This window comes from Varanus komodoensis, unplaced genomic scaffold, assembly GCF_004798865.1.
Source record: "Varanus komodoensis strain SLA01 unplaced genomic scaffold, ASM479886v1 scaffold538, whole genome shotgun sequence".
NCBI lineage: Eukaryota > Metazoa > Chordata > Lepidosauria > Squamata > Varanidae > Varanus > Varanus komodoensis.
Genome location: NW_025336139.1, coordinates 1 through 24,188, shown reverse-complemented (window position 1 = coordinate 24,188; position 24,188 = coordinate 1). Strand labels below are relative to the sequence as shown.

Sequence of the window (24,188 nt, the reverse complement as noted above, 5' to 3'; positions counted from 1 at the left end):
GGGGGGGGGGGAATAAAGTATTTATTCAAATTACTATTACATACAAGCTTGTTTGTAAGTGTCACTGGGCAAATTTATTTTCAGATGCTCTAAAATCGCACCTAAAGAAATGGGTTCAAAATACAATGATAAACTTTGACTATTCATTAGGAATAATTTCCTGATAAACAAGCTGTTCAGCAACGGTACAGGCTCCTCAAAAGGTAAGCTTTCATTACAGATTTGTAGACAGAGGCTGGATGGCCACTCATCTGGGATGCTGGAGTAACAGATTTCCTGAATCAGCATAGGATTACACCAGATAAGAACATAAGAAAAGCCATGTATCACCTTCTTGGATGCTGGATCAGACCAAAGGTCCATCTAGTCTGATCTAGTTTTCATAAAAGAGGAACCCTTTGCAACAATGCCTAACCTCCTACAAAGGATTGAAGAATATGGCAAGGTTACTGGGATGAATATAAATAGAGAAAAGACAAAACTATTAGTAAAAAATTTCACACAGGACCAGAGAAAAACTCTGCAGGAACAAGTAGACTTACAGATTGTTAAAAAGGTTAAGTATTTGGGAATTTATCTTACAGCAAAGTGTACCACTCTGAAAGAAGACAATTATGATAAACTATTGAAGGATATTAAGAGTGATTTGAAAAAATGGGCTAATTTGCAATTATCTTTGCTGGGAAGAATAGCACTAGTTAAAATGAATATATTACCAAAGCTTTTGTTTTTATTCCAAATGATTCCCATAAAAATTGATAGAAAATCAAAATTCAAATTTTCAAATTTCAAGATTTATATGGAGAAAGAAAAAACCAAGGATTAAACTAAAAATACTTCAGGAGGATAAAGAGAATGGGGCCTTTGGTCTCCCTGACTGGATGCTGTATTATCAAGCTTCTGTCTTGTTGTGGCTAAAAGAATGGATAACTTTAAGAAATAAGAGAATCTTGTATCTTGAACGGTGAGATTTGCAAATGGGCTGGCATGCTTATATGTGGTATGAAAAGGCTAAGCTACATGGCTCTTTTTTTCTATTATATTAGAAAATCATTAATGTTGGTGTGGGAAAAGTTAAAGACAAAATTGTATAATAAATTGCCAAGATGGCTTTCACCTATGGAAGCTTTTGTATATCCAAATGCATTGAATTTTGAAGGAATCATAAGCTATGACATTCTGGATAAGGATGAAGGATTGAAATTGAATCAAGAAACACAAGAACAGGGATCTAATATCTCTTGGTGGCATAAGGTGCAGATACAATCGAGATATGCTAAAGATTATAAAACATGGGGCTTTTACAAGGACTTAACAGCATTTGATCAAGTGATGCTTAAATCAGATGAGAAAATGACTAAAAGACCATATAATTTCTTACTTGATAGGACAATGGAAGATGAACAGGTTAAGGAAACTATGATAACGTGGGCACAAAACTTTGGATATAATATTGAATTAGAAAAATGGCAAAAGATATGGGAGAGAAATATTAAGGTAACATTAGCAACTTCGTATAAAGAAAACCTGTATAAAATGTTTTATAGATGGTATCTGTCACCAAATAGATTAGCTAAGATGTTTCCAAATATGTCAAATGGAAATGTAAACATAAATTGGGTACTTTCTATCATATGTGGTGGACTTGCAATAACATGAAAAAGTATTAGATTAAAATACATAAATGGCTTGAGGAAATGTTAAAAAAATCTTTAGCTTTTAAACCTGAAGTCTTCTTATTAGGCATTATACCTGTTGATCTTAGTAAACAAGAAATGTAGTTGATTTTACATGTAATTACTGCGGTGAGGATTGCATTTGCTCAACACTGGAAAAGTGAAGAACCACCCACCAATGAATTGATTATAAAAAAGATCTTGGACTGTGCAGAAATGGATAAATTGACTTTATCACTGAAGGAGAAAGAAGACACTGACTTCTACCAAACTTGGGACTCTATATTATTGGCTAGGAGAAATGAGACTTTGTATAGATTAATATGTTTTTAAGTTATCATAAATGGAAAAAAATGTGGGGGCTGACCCAGCAGGCCTGATGTTTTTGATGATTGATGTTGTTTTTTAGTTTTTCTTTGTTTTTAGGATCATAATTTTGAATAAAACTTATTATAAAAAAATTAAAAACAAAGGTCCATCTAGTCCAGGATTCCATATACATGGTGGCAAACCAGCAGTACACAGGATCCTTCAAGCAGGATGGCTGCAAGACCTCCACCTGCCCAAGCTCCTCAGCAACTGGCAGCAGGCATGCCATCTCTGCCCAAGGAGGAAGCACATTGCCAGCAAGGCTAGCAGCCACTGACAGCCTCTTCCCTCATGAAACTGTCCAATCCCTTTTAAATCCATCCAAATTGGTGGCCATCACCTCTTCCTGTGGCAGCAAATTCAATAGGTTACCTATTCACTGTTAACCTATGGAACAGGGTTACTTCAGGGTATGCATTGAAGTATTTTTAGGACAGAAGGTTTATCTGTCCTAAACCTTCCTCCAATTACCTTGATGGGAAAACTCCTCATTCAAGTGTTATGGGAAAGAAAGAAAAGTTTCTCCCTCTCCACTTCCCACACTCTTTCGTCTATTCTTTAACCAGTTAGTGATCCATAAGAAGATTCTCCCACCTTTTATTTCAGGACTGCTTAGTTTCCTCAGGAGTCTTGGTGAAGTATGTTGTCAAAAAGATGACAAAGGTTACCTTTAAGAACCTTGCCAAATCTCAAAATTCTACAGTTCTCAATCAATCTCCAAATAAAAAGGCACAGAACTGAGCTGACAAACATAAAATTTTATTTTCAAGGACATCCTCATCATTCCACTCCCAAATATATCCTCACAACAATCCAAAATCACACAGTTCACTGGGGATTTGAATCCAGGTTTCTCCAATTAAAATCCAGTGCTTGCATGATGATACCAAATCACATGAACAAAGTCCTCTAACTGTATAAGACCTCACTGCACACTATCCCATAAGGGCAAATTAAAAGCAAGGAGAATAACTACATTAAAAATTTGAGAAAGAGAACCTAAATTCCAAATTAGGGCTTAAAAGGTAAATCAGAGGACAGCTGGTCAAGGACTGTCAGTGCCTCTGAAGAAGCCTTTGTCATTGTTACTCAAAGAAAAAGCAAATAAAGAAATTAAGTACCTTTGCCACTGGTGCTCTCCATTGTGTACAGATAATCCATGTAGAAAGCTCCAAACCTCTGCATTCCAGTTATCTCTGTGTACATCTCCTACCAACAAAGCAAAGTACATACAACTAATGTTCTGTTAAGAAAGAATTTTGAGATTACAACCCAATGGTATCAGAGCTATGTCCAAGCATTAGAGATATATGCTTGTTTGGGTTTATGCAAGAATACATAGTAAAGCTTATCAAAACAAAGAACAGAGGTTAGTCAAAGAATACATTTTTCAGATAGCTAATGCAACATCTAAACTAGACAACACAAAAGGACATCTATAACTCTTCAGGATGTTTTGACCACTTTTACCAATAGCAACTAGCTAATTAGTATCTTCAGTGGAGTAAAGTATCACTCTGGTTTCCTAGTAAACCAACTGCCTAATACAAATTTAAAATCTAACAATTTGTAATCTATGTAACATATTAAGAAATACACTCAAAAGCATTTGGACTACTCGTTATTAAGGATTTGTTTGGCCATGTCTTTATAAGAAACAATGAATCTTAAATAACAAAGTTGACAAAAAGTAATGAAAATCCATAGATACTACCAAAAGAGATTTTAAGTGTTTCTCTTTTCCGATCCATTTATATTTAGATAAGGAATAGACATTTATCACAGATGCAGGAAGTAAGAAGCAGAGTTCCTGAAGACTATGTATTGGCACCAGTGTTGTTTAACTTGTGGGCAGGTAGAGAAATGACACAAAATTATTTAGGGTGGTGAAAATTCAGTTGCAAAAGACCTCCCCCAAACGGAGGAAGTAGGCAATAAAACAGTAAATGCAGCTCAGTGTAAAAATGTGTAGAGCAATTGAGCACCGTAGGAAAAGCATCTTCATTAGTAAATACACTAATGGTGTCTAAACTGATTGTCAAGGTGGATAGTTCAATAAAATAATCAACTTGGTGTGCAGCAGCTGTGAAACATGTTAAGTTCCATCTCATTAAGAAATGCGTTAAAAATCTACCCCTATCATAATGCTCTTATACACGTCTGTGGTGTAGTCAACTGGAATACCATGTATAATTCTAGTTGCCCGTCTTAACAAGGTTCTAATAAAAGATAGAAAAGATGCAGAAAAAGTCAACTGCCATTATCAAGTGGTTGGAGCACTTTCCTTAGAAAAAAAGTTTCAACTATTTCTAAACTTTTTCTTGAATGGGGAATAGGAAATTACTCAGGGGAGAGGGGCTAGAGATTTATCAAATTATGAATGATGTGAAGAGAGTGAAAAGCTTTGCTCCTTCTCACAACGCTTTCAGAAGCAGCATGCCACTGGATGATGATGATGATAATACCAGCTCCTAGGTAACCACTGTGTGAGAGGAATATAGTTTCCAAAACCTTGTGTACTCGGAGGCAATGCACTCTACTAAATTGGTCCTTGGCCCAATACAGCAGAGCTTTTCTCATATTTTAAAATATAATAAATACAAAGCACAGTATATATTTATATGCTATAAACCAAGAGAGGATTAAAAACAGATACTGTAGCTGGTATGTTTTATACAGGATTTTCAGTGTTCATAGCATGATACTCATACATGTGGTTTTGGTTTGGAATATTCTGCATTATCTTTAGTTGTATACTTGGGTGCATATACACATATAAAACACAAGCCTTAAAAAGAAAAGTATTTGCATTTGACAACTTAGGTGTACTTCTTTAAAGGTCTTGAAAGGTGCCATCAGACCCTTGCTTTTGAATGTGATAGAGAGATTGTATTTTACAAAACAGTGAATCTTCTTGTGGAAAAATGAATGCATGTTTTGCATTCAGATACCTACACTACAGTACAATTATAATGAGAACAATCCCTTATGGCTAGGCTCATTTTAGTTTATAGCATCTAGGTATCCTGTTCTTCCTTCAAGGATTTCAAGAAAGCTTACTTATGCTTATAAAAATTTTACAAAGAGGCTTCTTCTGAATAGCAACTTGCCCACAGTTACTCAGTGAACTCCACAGTAAAGAATGATTTGAACCAAGATCACCTCAGCCAGATTAAACTCTATCAAATACTCAAAATAGGTATTGTATCCATTTACTCCTTCTATCTCTATTTTATCTTAGCTAAAGTTCCAGATGCAGCACATTTAATCATTTTCTCCACAAATAAATTCCACTTAGCTTGATAGGATTTCCTTACAAGAAAGACTAATGCCTAAATTAGTTATAACCTCTCTATAATAAAATACAATGCAAATAAATTCAAATAGCCTATTGTGTAACTCTTAGGTACCCTTCTTAGCAAGAGATTAAAGTGACACCACTAAGTAATTTAGGAGAAACCATGAAGAGTGTCAAATCCACAATGAGGCATACTGAACACAGAAGTTGACAAAATAAGCCACAGGATGTAAATACTGAATGAAGTTAAAATAAAAAGGAAAAAGACCTTATGAGCAGTTGCATCCAAAATGAATTCTGCACGAACCCCATTGTTTTCAGGACTTCTGTAATCAAACAGTGAATTGGTAAGGTATGTCATCCCCTTTGTGCTTAAATTCTCTCCACAATGGAAAAAGTAGGCATCCTTCAAAAAGTAAAGGGAGAAATAAGTGGGAATGTATGGAGTATAAATAAAGTAACATACACAAAACAAAATGAAAAATGTTCTTCAGGGTGGAATCACATTTTTGGCAACTGGCAGAGGCAAACCCAAAACTAAAATTAAAACTGTATCCAATGGGTAATTCCTGACATAACAGTGAACAATGTCTCTGCCTGGCAGCTGATAATTATAAAGGTAGCAGTTCTGAAGGGTATAATATCATCTGTCCTGTAATAGCAAAAGGCTGCATCCGGTCAATGGTCTTCTGGCCCCTTCCAACTATACTATTCTATGCTTGCTTGCTTGGTTATTTTCTATCCTACCTATCAGCCAAGAGGCTAGGTTAGTTTTTACAGCTATGTTGTATACTTGAGCCCTTCTGCTTGACCTTGATCAAGCTATGAGCCAAGAATAAGGAAGGGTAAAAACTTCCTGTGATACCAACCCTGTGCCTTTTGCAGGGTATTTTTTGGTGGGGGGAGGGCACCAATATCTTTCTTCTTCAATGTGTAATCCCAGTCCAAGTGCATGTAATAAACATGGTAACATTACAGCACTGCAGACACAATCTAATTTTGTCTGTATATTAACTTCTGTGAAAGCAAATTAACCCAACACTTTGTCCTCAGTTTGAATTGGTGTTCAGATAGAAAAGGAGCATCACTGTGATCTAGATACCTGTACTACCTCAGTAATGGAGACATTTCCCCATGTTACCAAACTGAGATACAAGATTTCCATCATGGGTATTAAATCTAGTAGTATAATCAACAAATATGTCCAGCACTGGAAGTCCCAAGTTTGATTTTACAACTCTCGACTAATACTTGAAATGTGGAAGATAGGTTAGTTTGTTCTGAAAGCACTATCATAACAAGAGTTTGAAAGGAATCTCCAAGCAAATCAGTAAGGTAGGCTGTTACCTTGCTCCTACTAGAACTGATGAGATGAAGTATAAAGCAATAAAATGATATTCACCCAATGAAGAGAACACTGTTTATTCTTCTATTTTAAATTTATGTTTAATATAGCTATTGATGATACTGATATACAATAGTCACCCGACATTCATGGGGGTGACATTCCTAAAGCACGCACATATTGTGAAAAACCGCGAATTTGGTGCCACTGATGGGTGCCGGCCGCCAAGGCGGTGCGAGCGGGAGGCGCAGGCCAGGCCAGGCCGGGGGGCGGGTGTGTGGCGAGGCAGGGGCGCAAGTGTCCAGAGATAGTTTCCTCTGAGTTTGGACTCGCTCGGAGAAAACTATCTTCTTGCAAGTAAGCCGCTGCATGGCCAGGCGCTGGCTTACTTGCAAGGAGATTGGCTTGGACTCACTCGGAGAAAATTCCCGTGAAAGACTGAAGCTGCGAACACTGAACCACGACTTCATGGGAGTATACTGTATACTTGATAAACACAAACACATTTTTTTCAAAACAAAACCAAATAATTTTCAAAATCTGAGCTAGGTCATTAATGCAATATATACTTATGTTGATTTTTTAAAGCCACTCATCCTTCACATTATTAGCTCTTTATATGGCATTGACACCCAATTTTCCACAGAAGACAACTGTTCTGCTCTATTCTAATACCAAGAACTGGATCCAAACAGCTACTTCAAGAATGCTCAAAGGCTGGCTTGTACATATTCCTAGTCAGACTTGTTTTCTTTGAAATGCAGCTTTCTACACCATAAAAAAAACCTCTTTTCAATTTCAAATGTTGCAGGTTATGCAGAAGAAAGGGATCCTGTCTAAGAAACAAGAGTTCAAAGCCTACTTGAACTCTTTGGAATCCAGTTCAAAAATATTTTTCCTAGTTCTAAAACAATATAACACATTATGTCTATGATGCACTAAAATATACAATGCACTTACTGTATCACTTCTATTCATATTCTCCTCAAAATCTTTAATTCCCATTATTCCTTTAAGACAAAGAGCTTGGCAACCAACAAAGCCTATTTGGCAATCAAAGAAAGGTTCTCCACTCATGAGGACCTAGAGGAAAAAAAATCAACATGCTAAGGAATGTTGCAGCAATGCACAAAGAAACTGAAAAATGGTCAATATTCAGACTGCAATCTATCATATATTTGTGTAAACCATCTAAAATCAATTAATTTCAAGGAATTAATATTGTATAGCTTAATTTATTCACAATATTAATGGAGTTATTAAGAAGTGAATCAAGTAGAAGAATGATCGTAATGTATATCTGATTGGAAAATATACAAAAAGCTCTCCTCCTTGCAAAATAGAAATAGGGACCTGTTTCAATTATTGTAATAATCCAAGTAGTAGAATATAACATTAATATTATAACTGCCTGTATAAAATAATGATACTGAGGGGGGGAAACATCAATACTAAGACATTTGCTACAAAATAATATATGTAAAGTAGTAATGGAAAATTACCTCAACTGTAGTTCCTTCTTGTTCCCAGCATATTATTTCTTTGGATTTTACTTTCTGTGGACTGTAATAACTACTTTCAGCTTGCATTTCAGTGAGCTGTGTAACAATATGACAAACATTGACTATTAGTCAATATTAGCCATAAATACACATAAGCTATCATTACTTCATAGAAAAGATGACAACAAATTAAATTTTACTAATGGTAAATAAGATTCGGCAGGAAACAGGTGCACTCAAACAGCTGTGACACATTATCCCTACTGAAAAATAACAACTTGGAATTGAATGTGCCATTTAACCTATGCATTGGCACTATTTTTTTAAAAAACTGAATCATTTTTAGTTTCCTACTTATATAAACAATGAATAAAAAGGTAAACTAACAGATACACAGGTGCAGCAGCACGGTTTATGAACTTGACAGAATATGGCTAGATTTATTAAAATAGGACAGGAAATAATTCACAAGATAGACATCACAAGCAAACCTTGTAAACTCCCACTTTAACGTTTTGTGTATGCTCTAGTCAACATGGATAAAGCAACAAGAACAGATCAATAGTGCACATTTGACAGTTTAACATCATTTATTAAATAAGGGCAGAATAATAAAACTTTTAAATGCTTAGTCCTTACAACACTTAGTTCTACATGCTCTGAAATAATTCATTCTAATTTTCTCATAAAATTCCTAGAAGCTCTCATTACTTAGTTATTTCCAACTGTGTGTACACATGGTTGCTGTTTTGAAGCAAAATTCTATAAGGCAAATGCTCAAGTAAAACAGGATAAAAATTCCACTCTTCAGCTGTATGCAATTATTGTAGAGGAAAAGCAATTAATTGATTAAAAGAACTCAAACGTTACAAGAACAATTTTCAACATTATTAGGAAAATGCTACATTTAATTTGGCATGATTTTTTTTAGCTGGAACAGTATCAGCTACTCAGAATGCTAATGCAGAAACGTGACCTTATTTTTGACCAAAATATTAACCACAAATTAATTCCGTACATTCTTAGCATTCAAGCAGAACAATGAATTCTAATGTTTTCCTTCTAAGTGCCACCATAATTCTCTATACATCCCAAATCATAGTATAAAAATATAACATTCAAGATGTCAGGATGTGGTAAAATTATTTTAATATATGATGCCAAATGCAGAAAAACTGTTACACATAAAATCAAGGCTTAAGGAGTCCTGGTTACTTCTACAAAGGGCACTGTTTACACTGGCCATTTATTATGAGATATATTGGGAATAGTATCCTGCTATAACAGTCCATGTTAAATTCTCATTAAAATAGCAGTTTAAAATGTTGCAGTGTTCTTTTTCATAGAATTTGTGTGGTTTATCCTACAAGCCTACTGTAAGAAGCGAATGGAAGGACAGGACAGATATAAAGTATGGTATGGTGAAAAAAATCAATGGGAAACTAAGGAAGAGTATGTGTACTCTGGAACAGTGAGAGCAAAGAAAAATCCTCCCTTCTGCTTCACCACTCAGTGGTATCCTTTTCACTAGAAGATCCATCAACTTCCATGCCCATTTTACCCTAAAATTCCTGAACAAATTACCGTATTTTTCCGTGTATAAGACGATACTTTTTCTTAAAAATATTTACCTAAAAATGGAGGGGCATCTTATACACAGGGGGCCAAGAGGAGAACCGCAGGGGGGGGATGGGAAGACCGGTGTGGGCGGAGGCAGCGAGGCAGCATCTTGCTTGCTCGGAGATCGGTAAGAAAAGTGGGGGGCATCCTATACATGGGGGTGTCTTATAGACAGAAAAATACAGTACAATAGCCAGTTCCTTATAAAAGAGCTGTGCCTTTCTTTGGATTGAGTGCCTTAGCACAGTATTAAAGTTCACCATTAGGCCTGTCAGATTTTTCAGCCTACAGATGTTTTATCCCCCACCATTGACTTTATTTATTTATTCAATTTATATGCCACCCCACTAGCCATAAGTTTTCTGTGTGACTTGCGTCATGATAAAATCTAAAAACAGCATAGAAACAATACAACAACACAATTCCAGAGACCAACAACAATAAAATCAATAAGGAGACTACCAAAATTATATAAAACAAAATAAGCAAAATAGAAATAGTAAAACCATAAATAGAATTTGTAATATAGAAAATGCCAAAATAAAATATGAACCAAAAGGCCAAAAGAGTGGGTTGGTGCAGTGAATGGGCTGCTATATATTGAGATTAAGGTTGATGGGAATTGTAGGCTAAAGCATACAGGAGGACTGGTTGCCCATCCCTGCTCTATAATCATTCTATACAGTAAGTATTAGGGCAGTAATTTAATGAAAGAAAGCTTAGCCAGTTAATAATATGGATTTAGTCAGTTTATCAAAATTTAATCAATACATAACAGCATGATTTCTTATTTTAGATGGTTCATGCATATGTAACAGAAATGATAATTAGAGTTATTCATTTTTAATGAAGTTTACAAAAGCTGAGCAAGGCTGTCAAGGACATTCATAAATACAAGTCAGCGATTATTAAACAGCATATAACAACAGCGGGAGATCAGCGGGAGAGGCCCTTCTCCGGGAACCCTCCGTGAAGGAAATTAGGAGGGAAAGTACTCGGAGGAGGGCTTTCTCTGTGGTGGCGCCCAATCTATAGAATCCGCTCCCAGGAGAGGTCTGCCTGGCGCCATCGTTATTTGTTTTTCGGCGCCAGGCGAAGACCTTTTTATTCAAACGTTATTTTAATTGTTAATATTATTTATTTTATTCTTTGGCCAGGGTGACTTAATTTATACTGTTAAATTATATTGTTTTATATTATGTTACTTATTTATGATTGTGAGCCACCCCAAGGCTTCAGCGAATGGGGAGGCATAGAAGTTCCCTAAATAAATAAATAAACAGTTCCCTTTAAATGAAGGAAGCATCTTTTCTGCTAAGATAGTACATGCTATCTGTAGTTTTGAAATAAGAAGCTTGCAATGATATAGCATCTTTAAATATTCATTCCAGTAAATTGGGGTGCCTTGTTAATTGATTAAAAGCCCTTTAATTGTTAAATCAATCACTGAAGCTCTAATAATTATCAATAGTAGCATTGTTGTTGTTGTTAGTCGCGAAGTCATGTCCGACCCATCGCGACCCCATGCACAACACTCCTCCAGGCCTTCCTGTCCTCCACCATCTCCTGGAGTCCACCTAAGCTCACACCAACTGCCTCAGTGACTCCATCTAGCCACCTCATCCTCTGCCGTCCCCTTCTTCTTTTGCCATCTATTGTTCCCAGCATTAGGCTCTTCTCCAGAGAGTCCTTCCTTCTCATTAGGTAGCCATAGTATTTGAGTTTCATCTTCAGGATCTGGCATTCTAAAGGGCAGTCAGGGTTGATCTCCTCTAGGACTGACTGGTTTGATCACCTTGCAGTCCAAGGGACTCGCAGGAGTCTCCTCCAGCACTACAATTCAAAGGCCTCAATCCTTTTGCACTCACAGCCTTATGGTCCAGCTTTCACAGCCATACATTGCAACTGAGAAAACCATAGCCTTGACTATATGCACTTTTGCTGGCAGGGTGATGTCTCTGCTTTTTAGTATGCTGTCTAGATTTGCCATAGCTTTCCTCCCCAGGAGCAAGCGTCTTTTAATTTCTTGGCTGCAGTCCCCGTCTGCGGTGATCTTGGAGCCCAAGAAAATAAAATCTGTCATGACCTCCATTTCTTCCCCATCTATTTGCCAGGAAGTGAGAGGACTGGATGACATGAGCTCAGTTTTCTTAATGTTGAGTTTCAACCCAACTTTTGCGCTCTCCTCCTTCACCCGCATCAAGAGGCTCTTTAGTTCCTCTTCACTTTCTGCCATGAGAGTGGTATTATCTGCATATCTGAGGTTGTTGATATTTCTGCCAGCAATCTTAATTCCAACTGGTGATTCATCCAGCCCCGCCTTTCTCATGATGTGCTCTGCATATAAATAGGCAGGGCAACAGTATACAGCCTTGCCGAACTCCTTTCTCAATTTTGAACCAATCAGTGGTTCCATGTCCAGTTCTCACTGTTCCTTCTTGACTCGAATATAGGTTTCTCAAGAGACAAATACGATGGTCTGGTATTCCTATCTCTTTAAGAACTTGCCACAATTTGTTGTGATCCACACAATCAAAAGCTTTAGCATAGTCAATGAAGCAGAAGTAGATGTTTTTCTGGAACTCCCTAGCTTTCTCCATGATCCAGTGTATGTTGGCAATTTGATCTTTTGTTCCTCTCCCTCTTCGAAATCCTGCCTGTGCTTCGGTCCACATACTGCTGGAGCCTAGCTTGTAGGATTTTGAGCATCACTTTGCTAGCATGTGAAATGAGTGCAATGGTGCAGTAGCTTGAACATTCTTTGGCATTGCCATTCTTTGGGATGGGAATGTAAACTGACCTTTTCCAACCCTGTGGTCACTGTCGAGTTTTCCAAATTTGCTGGCATATTGAGTGTAGCACTTTTACTGCATCTTCTTTTAAGATTTTGAATAGCTCAGCTGGAATACTGTCTCCTCCACTAGCTTTGTTGTTGCTCAGTCTTCCTAAGGCCCATTTGACTTCACATTCCAGGATGTCTGGCTCAAGGTCAGTGACCACCCCATTGTGGTTATCAGGGACATTAAGCTCTTTCTTGTATAGTTCTTCTGTGTAATCTTGCCACCTCTTCTTAATGTCTTCTGCCTCTGTTAGGTCCCTGACATTTTGGTCCTTTATCATGTCCATCTTTGCATGAAACATTCCCTTCATAGCTCCAATTTTCTTGAAGAGATCTCTGGTCCTCCCTATTCTATTGTTTTCTTCTATTTCTTTGCACTGTTCATTTAAGAAGGCATTCTTATCTCTTCTAGCTATTCTCTGGAATTCTGCATTCAATTGGGTGTATCTTTCTCTTTCTCCCTTGCCTTTTGCTTCCCTTCTTTCCTCAGCTATTTGTAAAGCTTCCTCAGACAGCCATTTTGCTTTCTTGCATTTCTTTTTCTTTGGGACGGTTTTAGTCGCTACCTCTTGTACAATGTTGTGAATCTCCGTCCATAGTTCTTCAGGCACTCTGTCTGTCAGATCTAATTCCTGAAATCTATTTGTCACCTCTACTGTATATTCATCAGGGATCTGATTTAGGTCATACCTGAGTGGCCTAGTGCTTTTCCCTACTTTCTTCAATTTAAGCCTAAATTTTGCAACGAGAAGCTAATGATCTGAGCCACAGCCAGCTCCTGGTCTTGTTTTTACTGACTGTATAGAGCGTCTCCATCTTTGGCTGCAGAGCACATAGTCAATCTGATTTCTGTGTTGACCATCTGGTGATGTCCATGTGTAGAGTCGTCTCTTGGATTGCTGGAAAAGAGTGTTTGCTATGACCATCATATTCTCTTGACAAAATTCTACCAGCCTGTGCCCTGCTTCATTTTGTACTCCAAAGCCAAACTTGCCTGTTATTCCGATTATCTTTTGGCTTCCTACTTTAGCATTCCAATCCCCCATGATCATAAGGACATCATTTTTGGGTGTTAATTCTAGAAGGGGTTGTCACCTAGGCTTCATAGAACTGGTCAACTTCAGCCTCTTCAGCACCAGTTGTTGGGGCATCAACTTGGACTACTGTGATGTTGAATGGTTTGCCTTGGATTCAAACTGAGATCATTCTGTCATTTTGGAGATTATATCCCAATACTGCTTTTCCTACTCTTTTATTGACTAGGAAGGCTACTCCATGTATTCGGATGGATTCTTGCCCGCAGTAGTATACCTGATGGTCATCTGAATTAAATTCACCCATTCCTGTCCATTTTAGATCACTGATTCCTAAGATGTCGATGTTCAGTCTTGTCATCTCTTGTTTGACCACATCCAGCTTGCCTTGATTCATGGATCTAACATTCCAGGTTCCTCTGAAGTATAGATCTTTACAGCATCAGACTCTCCTTTCACCACCAGATACATCTGCAACTAAGTGTCCTTTCGGCTTTGACCCAGTCGTTTCATTCCTTCTGGCGCTACTAGTACTAGCCCTCTGCTCTTCCCCAGTAGCATATTGGACACCTTCCGACCTGAGGGGCTCATCTTCCAGCGTCAAAGCTTTTTGCCTTTTGGTACTGTCCATGGGGTTTTCATGGCAAAGACACTGGAGTGGGTTGCCATTTCCTTCTCCAGTGGATCACGTTTTGTCAGAGCTCTCTCCTATGACCTGTCCTTCTTGGGTGGCCCTGCACAGCATAGCTCATAGCTTCATTGAGCTGCGCAAGCCCCTTCACCACGACAAGGCAGTGATCCATGAAGGAGGAGTGTTGAGCACAGGAGAGTTTTAAAGATGTGGAAAGAGTGCTCTAGACTTCCTCTAGAATAAACAAGAAAAAAGAGCTGCTGGATGCAGACTTTAAATTCATATTTGTTTGGCACAGAGGTAGCAGGTCACTTCCCCCCTCCCTCAAAAAAGCTTACTAGATATAAATATATAAACTGGACATCTGTAACTTCCAGTTCATTTGTATTTATTTGGATCCCATCTGTATAACTATTTAGCAATTTCACAGTTATTATACATAGATAAAATACAAGTTTAAGCATACCATTTCATGCAGTGTGTATGAAATCTGGAACTTGTTTTACAGAATAGCCTGTACAAGATTTAAGGGCTGTCATTTGACTCACTTGAGTAATAATCTAATTGCATGGGCAAATGGAATAGTGTGAATATTAGACCCTGTTAACACTGAAGGCATCAACACAGTAAACTCTGCTGACAAATTCTAAGATACAGTATATATTCACTGAATAAACACAAGCAAGCTACAAACAAACACAGCTTGCACATTATGTGTGCAATCAATGGCTGAATCTGCCATGGCTGAATCTGCCTTGTTTCCAGGCAGTTCAGTAAGTTAGATCTACAATACATGTAATATAATGAACTCCAAATGCCTAATAAGCTGATTTCCAAGAGAGTTACTTCCCGGGCCAATGCCAGAGTTACAAGGGTAATGAGTCCTTTCTTCAGGAAATCTACCTTCTCACCACCGTTGTCACTAGTGGCATTTGTTCCTCATCCTCCTTCTCAGCATTGATAGCTCTTGCTTGCTTGAAAGGCAGAGAACTGGTGACCGAGCACAGGTATCTACTGCTCTTTGTTCTCATCACCATCATTGTTAGGCCGAGGTGAGGAGGGAATGAACAAGCAGGTTGCAATGATGAAGAGGAGGAAGAAGTCCTGGTGGGTCTTGTCACTGGGCCCCTGCCAGGCTGCAGGCCCTTGCTAGGTACCCAACTTAGTGCCCCCTCCTGTTACATCTCCAGCATATGCCATATAATAAATCACAAACATTTAACAAGATCATCAAATGTCATAAATTTCAATGCATTTTAGAGGGCCCTTTTGTGTGTGAAGTCAACTTGTATGGAGATTCTTGATTGCTTGTTGTTGTTAGTCGTGAAGTTGTGTCCGACCCATCTCAACCCCATGGACAACATTCTTCCAGGCCTTCCTGTCCTCCACCATCCCCCAGAGTCCACTCAAGCTCACACCAACGGCTTCAGTGACTCCATCTAGCCACCTCTGCCGTCCCCTTCTTCTTTTGCCATCCATTGTTCCCAGCATTAGGCTCTTCTCCAGGGAGTCCTTCCTTCTCATTAGGTGACCAAAGTATTTGAGTTTCATCTTCAGTATCTGGCCTTCTAAAGAGCAGTCAGGGTTGATCTCCTCTAGGACGGACTGGTTTGATTGCCTTGCAGTCCAAGGGACTCGCAGGAGTCTCTGCCAGCACCACAATTCAAAGGCTTCAATTCTCCGGCACTCAGCCTTCCTTGCGGTCCAACTTTCACAGCTTCTTGATTGCTATTACCACTAAATATACTGAGTGTAGAATCCTCTTTGTTGATCCTAGCCATGTTAGAGCACCCCTTACATCTGTACTGCTTTGAGCACTTCGGCCTATTAGATTGACATGAGCAGCTGGAGTGCTGATAGATAACAGGAGAAGTGAGAATATGAATTCCACAATAGACTGAGGTGTGAGGGAGCCAGTCCTCTACTTTGACCATCCTCCCCAGCTTGTGATTCATCATTTTGCAGAACTGGCACATCAAAATTTGCTACCTGTGGCACACTGGGAGTTAGCCCTTGGAGTATGCTGACAGAGTGTCTGCTCAGGGGGGCAGCTCTCCTGCTTTAACTCTCTCCTTTTTGCATGACACAACCGGCAGCATTGTTCATTTATGCAACAGCCATATATGAACTATGCAATATCTAACTGGATGGTTAAGTCACCATCTCTGCATGTTCAGAGGTGACATGCACTAGTTTCTATTTGTGATCCCCTGGTAAAAGGGGCCAGTGTGCTTTACCCATATCTAGAATTGCGGCAGGATTTTATATTTCCAAAATGAGGGGAAGAGTGAAGTTTCCAACATTTCCTCCTTTTTGGTTCCCATTAATATAGGGCAACCACATAACCACCAAATGATCGGAAGTGCTCCTCCCTCCCTCTGAAAATGCAAGTCCTGTAGCTACACCATTGAGCTAGTTTTACTGTTTTCTCTATTCTACTCATCCACTTCCCACTAAATCTGCTTTCTAGAACAGCTTACTCAATGTAGAGATCTGGAGATCTTGAAACTGTACGTTTTTAGTGATTACTGTTTTGGTTGGCCTTAATAAAGATATTGTACTAATATGAATGCTGGAATGCTGCAAAGAGATCTTGAAATGTTTGCACTGGCAACTGAGCTTCAGCCCCTTAAGACTGTACTGCCCTGAAAGGGCACGTCCAGGAAATACATGTAGTTCCAACTGCAGGTGCCATTTTGTTAATGCCGACGGGTCTTCAAACACTCTTCATTTAACGGCACATGGATCTCACTATTGATAACTAAGGATTGTATTTGCGTGTTCACATGTGGATTGTCACATAATACATGTGCATGTGCAAACATTATGCAAATGCACACTGATAATGCTGATTGTGTGGGAAGTCCCACATCCATTCTTACCATCCCAGTTCAGTGGAAGGATAATTGCCACTTTGTTACCACTTATGAATCACCAGTCCTATCTGGAAAAACATGTTGCTGAGATCCATGGCCACCTGCTTTGTTTTGAAGCTATGTATTATCAGGTTGGTCTCTGCCCATCAACTCTTTGGCAGTCAGAGAGCTTCCCTGTGAGAGCCCAGAGCACACCTGCCTGGCACAGGGGTCCTGCACTTCCTGAGCTGGCCATTGTCAGGGGCACTTTACCAGAGCAAACGAGGCATAGGCCTGATGGCCTATTTCGGAAATTCCACCCTGAGGAGGAGCTCCTCCCGGCTGCTATTCAAGTTCAATAGGATGGTCAAAGGCAGGCATAGTGAACTGACATGACCAAAAGAAACAAGGGATTCTGCCCTGGAACAGATAGAGCTGAACAAGTGTGTGATTGGTCCACTGAAAATTCAGGACAAGCTTCCTGTGCTACACAGAACCTTCAGAACTGAAGTGGGGATAGACTACTGATACAAAAACTTTAACATATTGCCAGTTGCAAGATGGAATCATGCAGGAGGCATTATAGCTCCATCTGTCCACTGGCCACAGAAACTAGGAGTATTCCTAAGTTGAAAAGCCTCTGCTTAGTTTCTGATGCTCTGCAACGTCCCTTGTCCACTAGATGGCACTTGGGACCTCTGGCTGCAGAGGTAACATATTATCTCATTATGCTGGAGCTGGTAGTAAATGCTTCAGATGGAAGATTCCAGAGCAACACCATAGCCCTGCATCCAAATGTATAATTTTAAAAAATAGAAAGGGGTCATAAATAATGGGGGGAACTTCTCATATCAGGTATAGAAAAGTCTGAATGGAATCATGAAACAACTCTGAAAAGTTACGGATTTGTTCCTGGAAGAAAGTACTCTGGGCTTGTCCATACTATCAGGAGTGGGAGTGCATATCCAAATCCAGGCTAATCATTCTAAATGCATGCAGAAGTCCCCATTCAAAAATTATAATGCAGTCTTCTCCAACTAGGTGCCATCCAGATGTGTTGAACAATTCCCATCTTCCCCAGTCAGTATACCCTGATGTCTGAGTATGATCAGTCTGGAAGGCACAGGTGGAATGAGCTGTGTAGTGTGAGACTGATCTATTTATTACATTTTTATACCACCCAACAGCCAGAGCTGTCTGGGTAGCTCACAACAATATATAGTCTTTTTGGGTTAGCTTTGCTTCAGAGGCAACAGCCATCCTACAGTGGTGTTGGCCTCTTTACAATGACACTGGAGGAAGAACAGGCACAGATTTCAAAGAACCAAATAGAACAAAAGCAAAACTATTCCCAAAATGGTGGGTCTTTACCTGGGGCATGTGCATGTCAAGGTTGTTAGTCTGCTACTTTTTAAAAGGTTAGTGGAGTGCTTCTGCTATGAAATACTTCAATGGGGGGACTACTCAGCCTTAGAAGGATAAAATAATAAAAAAGTCAAAAGTAACAAAACAGATCCAGAATAGAGCAGTGCTGTGTCGTAAGTACTCAGCCAGTACCAATGACAGTCAGTCACACAACCACATTCTACACAATACTTGAACAATGAATAACAACAATGAATAACCAGATGATCTCATTTCCCCAATAAATATGTACTTTGCAGTGCAACATGTACATAAAAAGGCACTGTTCCTGCACCAGAGCTCAACTGTGTACAAAGATGTCCAGATTTCCTGCAACAAATGGATAAGAACCCTGATTTCTTGCCCTAAAAATACTGAGTGGGAAGGCCCCTGCTTTCTTGTCTTTTGCCATGAGACAGAATGTTTTGCTTATAGCACAGTTTTGCAACCCTTGCTTGCCAAGTTTCCCTTCAGATGTTTATTTATTATAATTTATCTATCTCACTTGTTACCCTCCACTTCCTTTGGCAACCTCATAGCAGCTTCTATAGTCTTCCACGTGACAGTAGCAGCTTCTATACAGTCTTCCATGTGGCAGTATAATTGTTGCATGTGAACTTTCTCATGTACCCCCTCATCCAACACTCCCAGGCAAAGCAGTCACTCCATGCAGTGCACTGTAAAACCCAACCAGAATTTATGGACATCTAAACTTCCGCCTCTTTATTTGCAATGGATGTCGATTTTATGGTAGACTAAGGCCACCCCAACTGGAGTTGCCAATTTTGTTTTGTATGCTTTCCTGGCAGGGTTCTAGCCAACAGAAATTTAGCAGATGATGATTTTCCTAGTAAGGAAATAGGGTGCTGAGAGAAGCTTCACTGGCCAGCAAAGCAACTACTAAAAGCACAAGAGCCCCAGCAGGAAGAAGTGGGTAACCTCAGCCTGTTGTGGAGTGCTTCTTCTCTTCAAGGAGGACGCTGGGGACTGACTGTGAACAGTGACTGCCAGGGATGAGTTGAGCTGGAAAAATGTTCGGTTGCATGGGTGTCTGGTTGTGAGAGTCCTTCTGTGATTAACCAGAAGGGATTGTTCCCTTGCATTTTCCCTTTAGAAATAATCAAACCATACAGAGTGTTTCTCTATTAATCGCCTTGTTGTCCATGATAGCTACAGACCCATTACTCTGGGTGAAATATTCTTGTACTCTTCTTTCTCTCATTGCTTCAACCTTAGCATCACATTAGCCAAACCCAAGGGGGTTGTTATCCATTGGTGCCATCAGGCTGGTGAAGCACTGTGTGAAGGAATGATCCAGCATGTCTCTTGGGAAGAAGCATTATTTCTAGCAGGGGTCAATTTTCCATATGTGGGACCTGGTGAGTCTTTTCCCATAGCATTCTCAAAAGGATGAATTCTAGAAAGGAACTGGATACCACAAAAATACATCCATTTTCTACATTACCTCTTAGCTCACAAATCATTTCTCTGCAGTTAAGCTATCCAGCACTTAATTTACCCATCTTGGCCAATAATTGCCTGAAGCGTAGATGTTCCAGAGTAGCTTCCCCCTCTTTCCTGAAGAAATTTCCCTAACTGACATGAGGTATTGGAATCTTGTTACAGGGCAACCCTCCCCCACCTGGTGCCTTGCAGGTCACAGAATCATAGGATAGTAGAGTTGGAAGGGGTTAGAAGGCCATCAGGTCCAACCCCCTGCTTAGGACAGGACACTGAGTTATGTGTTAGGCCAGGCCACAACGGGCAAGGAAAATGGTGCTGAGCAAAGCAAACATTTTCTTTTCGGGCACCTGTGCTTTTTGTTTTGCTTTTGACGCATTAGTGCCCGTTTTCTGCCACAGTGGCCTTGCTGCCTGAGAATGCTGGGCGTTCCAGTGGTCCAACACTTACGGAGGGCACCAGGCTGGGAAACCCTGCTGTAGGGGAAGCCAGGCAGAGATAACAAAGAGTGCTTGGGGTTGCTTCGATATGGAATACATAGCCACTCCTGTGGGTATCAGTAAGGGGATGCCTTCTCCCATACACACAAGTGTGTGTATGTGTGACCCTGGATATTATGGGGAGGGGGTGTGCAGGTTGCATATCACCACGTGTCTGTGTGTGGCTGAGAAGCGTGAGTACATAAAGGGGGTAGGTGGATGGATGCCCTCTTGGCCCCTGAAGTCTTTCCATCTGGTCCTGCTCTGCCTCAGAATCATTGCTCACCTCTTAGTCGTAGGGCTCACACCTCATAATTATAGGCATGACTCCTCAGACTCTACATCTGATCTCTCTGCCCTGCCATCCTTTCCGACTAACAGTTCTTGATCTGGCTTTCATGTGCTCCTGGTCATTGGACCAGCTTTTCTCCAATTAGTTCCATCCTGAGTCACTTGACCTCCAGTCCTGCCAATATATGGGAAAAAGTGTACGTGAGTAAAACAATGGCAGTTTACAGTTGAAGTTGATCTGATTTATCCTTGCCTAATGGATTGGGGTGTCAAAGTATTTCCTCTTCATGTTTGTGTGTGTGTACTTGGTGTAGGGGGGTTGTGTAGGAAGCAGCTGGTCTGGAGACTCCGTCACATTCTTGGCTGTGTGTGACTGTGTATCAACTGGAATTTTTTTCACCATATTTTATCACAGTTTGACAGGTTGAATCCATTTCTTTTCTTTCCCCTCCCTGTCCTGGCATGTCTCAGAGGAGATCCCTGACTGTATCCCATAACCTTCAAATGAAATTGTAGGTGTCTCTGGAAGAAAGGGTGGGATAGAGTGAAATAGGATGGGGAACACAAGGCAGGGGAGCAATTATCTCACTGTGAAAGCAAACACGATTGGGTGTTGCATAGATCTATGGATTAATATTAATCTCAGGCAGGGAGTTAGAAACTTTCATGCCCTCTTTCTAATACAGCATCTCTACATGGCTCTTATTAAGGGGTCTGTATATGCTCTTTACATGTCTTGGGCCAACACGATGCTGTTTCATTGTTTTAACTTCACGAGTTTCAGCTTGATTTGTGCCTGCATCGGACCCCTGAGAACACTCCTTCAAGCTCCCAGAGAGAACAGGAGAATAAAATTATTCATGATTAAAGAGGATGTGCATCTGTCCGCTCATCTATCTTTCAGTGACATAGCACAAAGAATGTGAAGCCTACACTTACCTGAACCTAAGAGGATCTTAAGGGTATACACATTGGGTTGTTTTATTTTTAAAACATATTGATGAGTTTAAATGAATTTAGCATGCCCACTTGCAGTAAGGTTTACAGCCACCCTAAACAGACTACCCAAACCAGCACATAGCTTCACAGCCCATAGAGTTCGAAGCCATGAGAGATGAGCAGGTTGAGGGCCAATTACACTGGTTCTCTCCACACTGTTGTGGGGTCAAACCCCTCCTCAGGAGTAAGGAGTGAACAGCTCCTTTCCTTAAAATTTACTGAGGGTATACCATGGCAGGGGCTGTATTTAGAGGTACCATTAGGCCTATTTTCATTCAGATGGGGAGGGAACAACATTTCCAACTCTGCCAGTTGTGTCAGTTTGTTTGAAGGTTTTGGTGTATCAAAATAAGGGCTATTCCAGTCAGTGCAAACCTGGGTCTGTTTGCTAGTGTACAGTCAGTACAACAAACATTTTCAAGTTTCCAGCAGGTCTCTAGTTCATCAGGTTACCTGACCTTGTGAGTTCCTCTGTTTGGCAACTGTGGTCATTCTCCCATGTAGCACACAGTTCAGCGTAGTTGCACCTTGTTACATTTTACCAGAACCAAAAGTGACCAGTAGTAGCATTAGAGAAATGGTGCAATCTTCAGCCATCCACGTCAAATTCTGACATCTGGCAAGTGTAATTTAGTTCCAGTGGTACACACATTCCTAGTTTTCTCCACATGGAGGCGGTCTTCTTAGTTTAAAATTTCCCACAGCATTTTACACAGACGTTAATGTTTAGATCTCACTTTTTCCTTTGTGTCCATGCCACAAATTTCAAACAGTAGATTTAATGTTTCTTTTGTGCCTCTGCACAGTGTTTCTAAATAGTCCACCTACAGGCTGCTCTTTCTGGCTCTGAGCTTGTCCTTGTGTTACAGCTGCTTGGCTGGTTGCTTGGTCCTTGGAAATTCAGCTGACATTGACTGCCAGTTCTCTGGCTCTGATCTCTCATTTCTTTTCTGGGGAGCTGGAGGAGGGACAAGAGACAGGCCACAGCTGTGGGTCCAGTTCCAGCAAAGGCAGACCAAGACACAAAGGGCCAGGGTGTGAGGACACAGTCTAAGAGCCAGTGTGGTGTGGTGGTTAGAGTGTTGGGCTGGGAACCTGGAAGATCTGAGTTCTAGTTCCCACTCAGCTATGAAACTCACTGGGTGAGTTTGAGCCAGCCTCTGTGTCTCACTCCCAGTCTAACCCCAGGGTTGTTGCCCAGCCTAATCACAGGGTTGTTTGAGGATAAAATGGAGTGGTGGAGGCCTTTATTAGGGTTCCTGGAAGAGGAAAAAGGATGGGATATTGATCCAAGGTAAAAATAGTGCAACAAGACTGTTGGACAGCACTGTAGGGTGGCCCAGTGTCCTGATTTGCAGAGAAGAATTTGGGAAAGCTGGCAGAAGACACCTATTTGAGGATTTCTCTATTTGATGGGCTCTCCAGTCCAGCCCAAGTTCAAGGTCAAGGAACCATAAAAAGAGGAAAGCAGAACCCTTGATATTGCCTGCCAACAATTAGTCCATTCTGGTGAGATGTCTTATATTTCTGTTTCCATTATAGTTTTTTTTTACTCGCTGCTAAATATATAAACTTCCATGTGCAAATATTATGCTAATTTGCTTCCTCTGTTTTGGTGAGGCATAAACAACCACTCTAATGTTCTGATGATCAGTTGCTCAGATGAAGAAGTTGACTGAGGTGTTAGGTCCTGATCGGCCAGTAGAGACAGCTGACCATATGCAGTCTAGGGAGCAGCTGATAGAATTCAAGCTGGTACTGAGACTACATGGCATCCTTGTACTTCTGTACTTAGGCTGACAGGGTTGCAAAGGAGGCAGAGTGCCAGTGGCCCACAAGGAGAGGCATTAAGATCTGGGGGCACCAATTCAAGTTTCTCACACACAGACACTTTAAAGGATTTGGTTTTATTTTACCTCCTGCTTTTAGCATTCTTTCATTCCCCAGGGCAAAGTCCTTGAATATGGGAAAGGGATATTATTTCATTTTCATTGGCATTTCCTTCTATAGAAAAGCCATCTCATGATCTGTAGAGACAAAGGCATGTATGAGCTATTGCTGCTCAAAGGGATCTAGTGGAGGTCCCTGTCTCCCTAGCACTAACCACCATGGCATGCACAACATTGCCCAGGTCTGTCTGGGTGAATTGGGAGCTCATGTCCACAGGTTGGAGCACATCCCTAAGCAGTAAAATGCTGCACAATGTCTCTTCCTATTACAGAAGGGGAAGGGGTATGACTTTCCCTATTAGTGTCCCCACCACTTTACAAGTGTTGCCCCCAGAATATTTACTGATAGGCTGTCTCCAGTCAGGACAGGCCTGAAACACCCTTCCTCCCTTACTTTGGGAGTTTTTGAGTCCTCTTGCCAAGCCCCCCCCCCCCC

At 40.3% G+C, this 24,188-nt stretch overlaps 1 protein-coding gene across 1 annotated transcript; it reads right to left on the bottom strand.

Moving 5' to 3' along the window:
- Nucleotides 1–3,166: 3,166 nt before the first annotated feature.
- Nucleotides 3,167–15,354, bottom strand: LOC123032354 (vacuolar protein sorting-associated protein 13B-like; the record flags this gene model as incomplete). Its single annotated transcript, XM_044448162.1, has 5 exons — nt 15,226–15,354; nt 8,191–8,286; nt 7,649–7,771; nt 5,612–5,749; nt 3,167–3,254 (listed from the first exon to the last, which is right to left on the bottom strand). Coding segments are annotated over exons 1-5 (574 nt in total), but the record flags the coding sequence as incomplete, so codon positions are not given.
- Between the last annotated feature and the right edge of the window lie 8,834 nt (nt 15,355–24,188).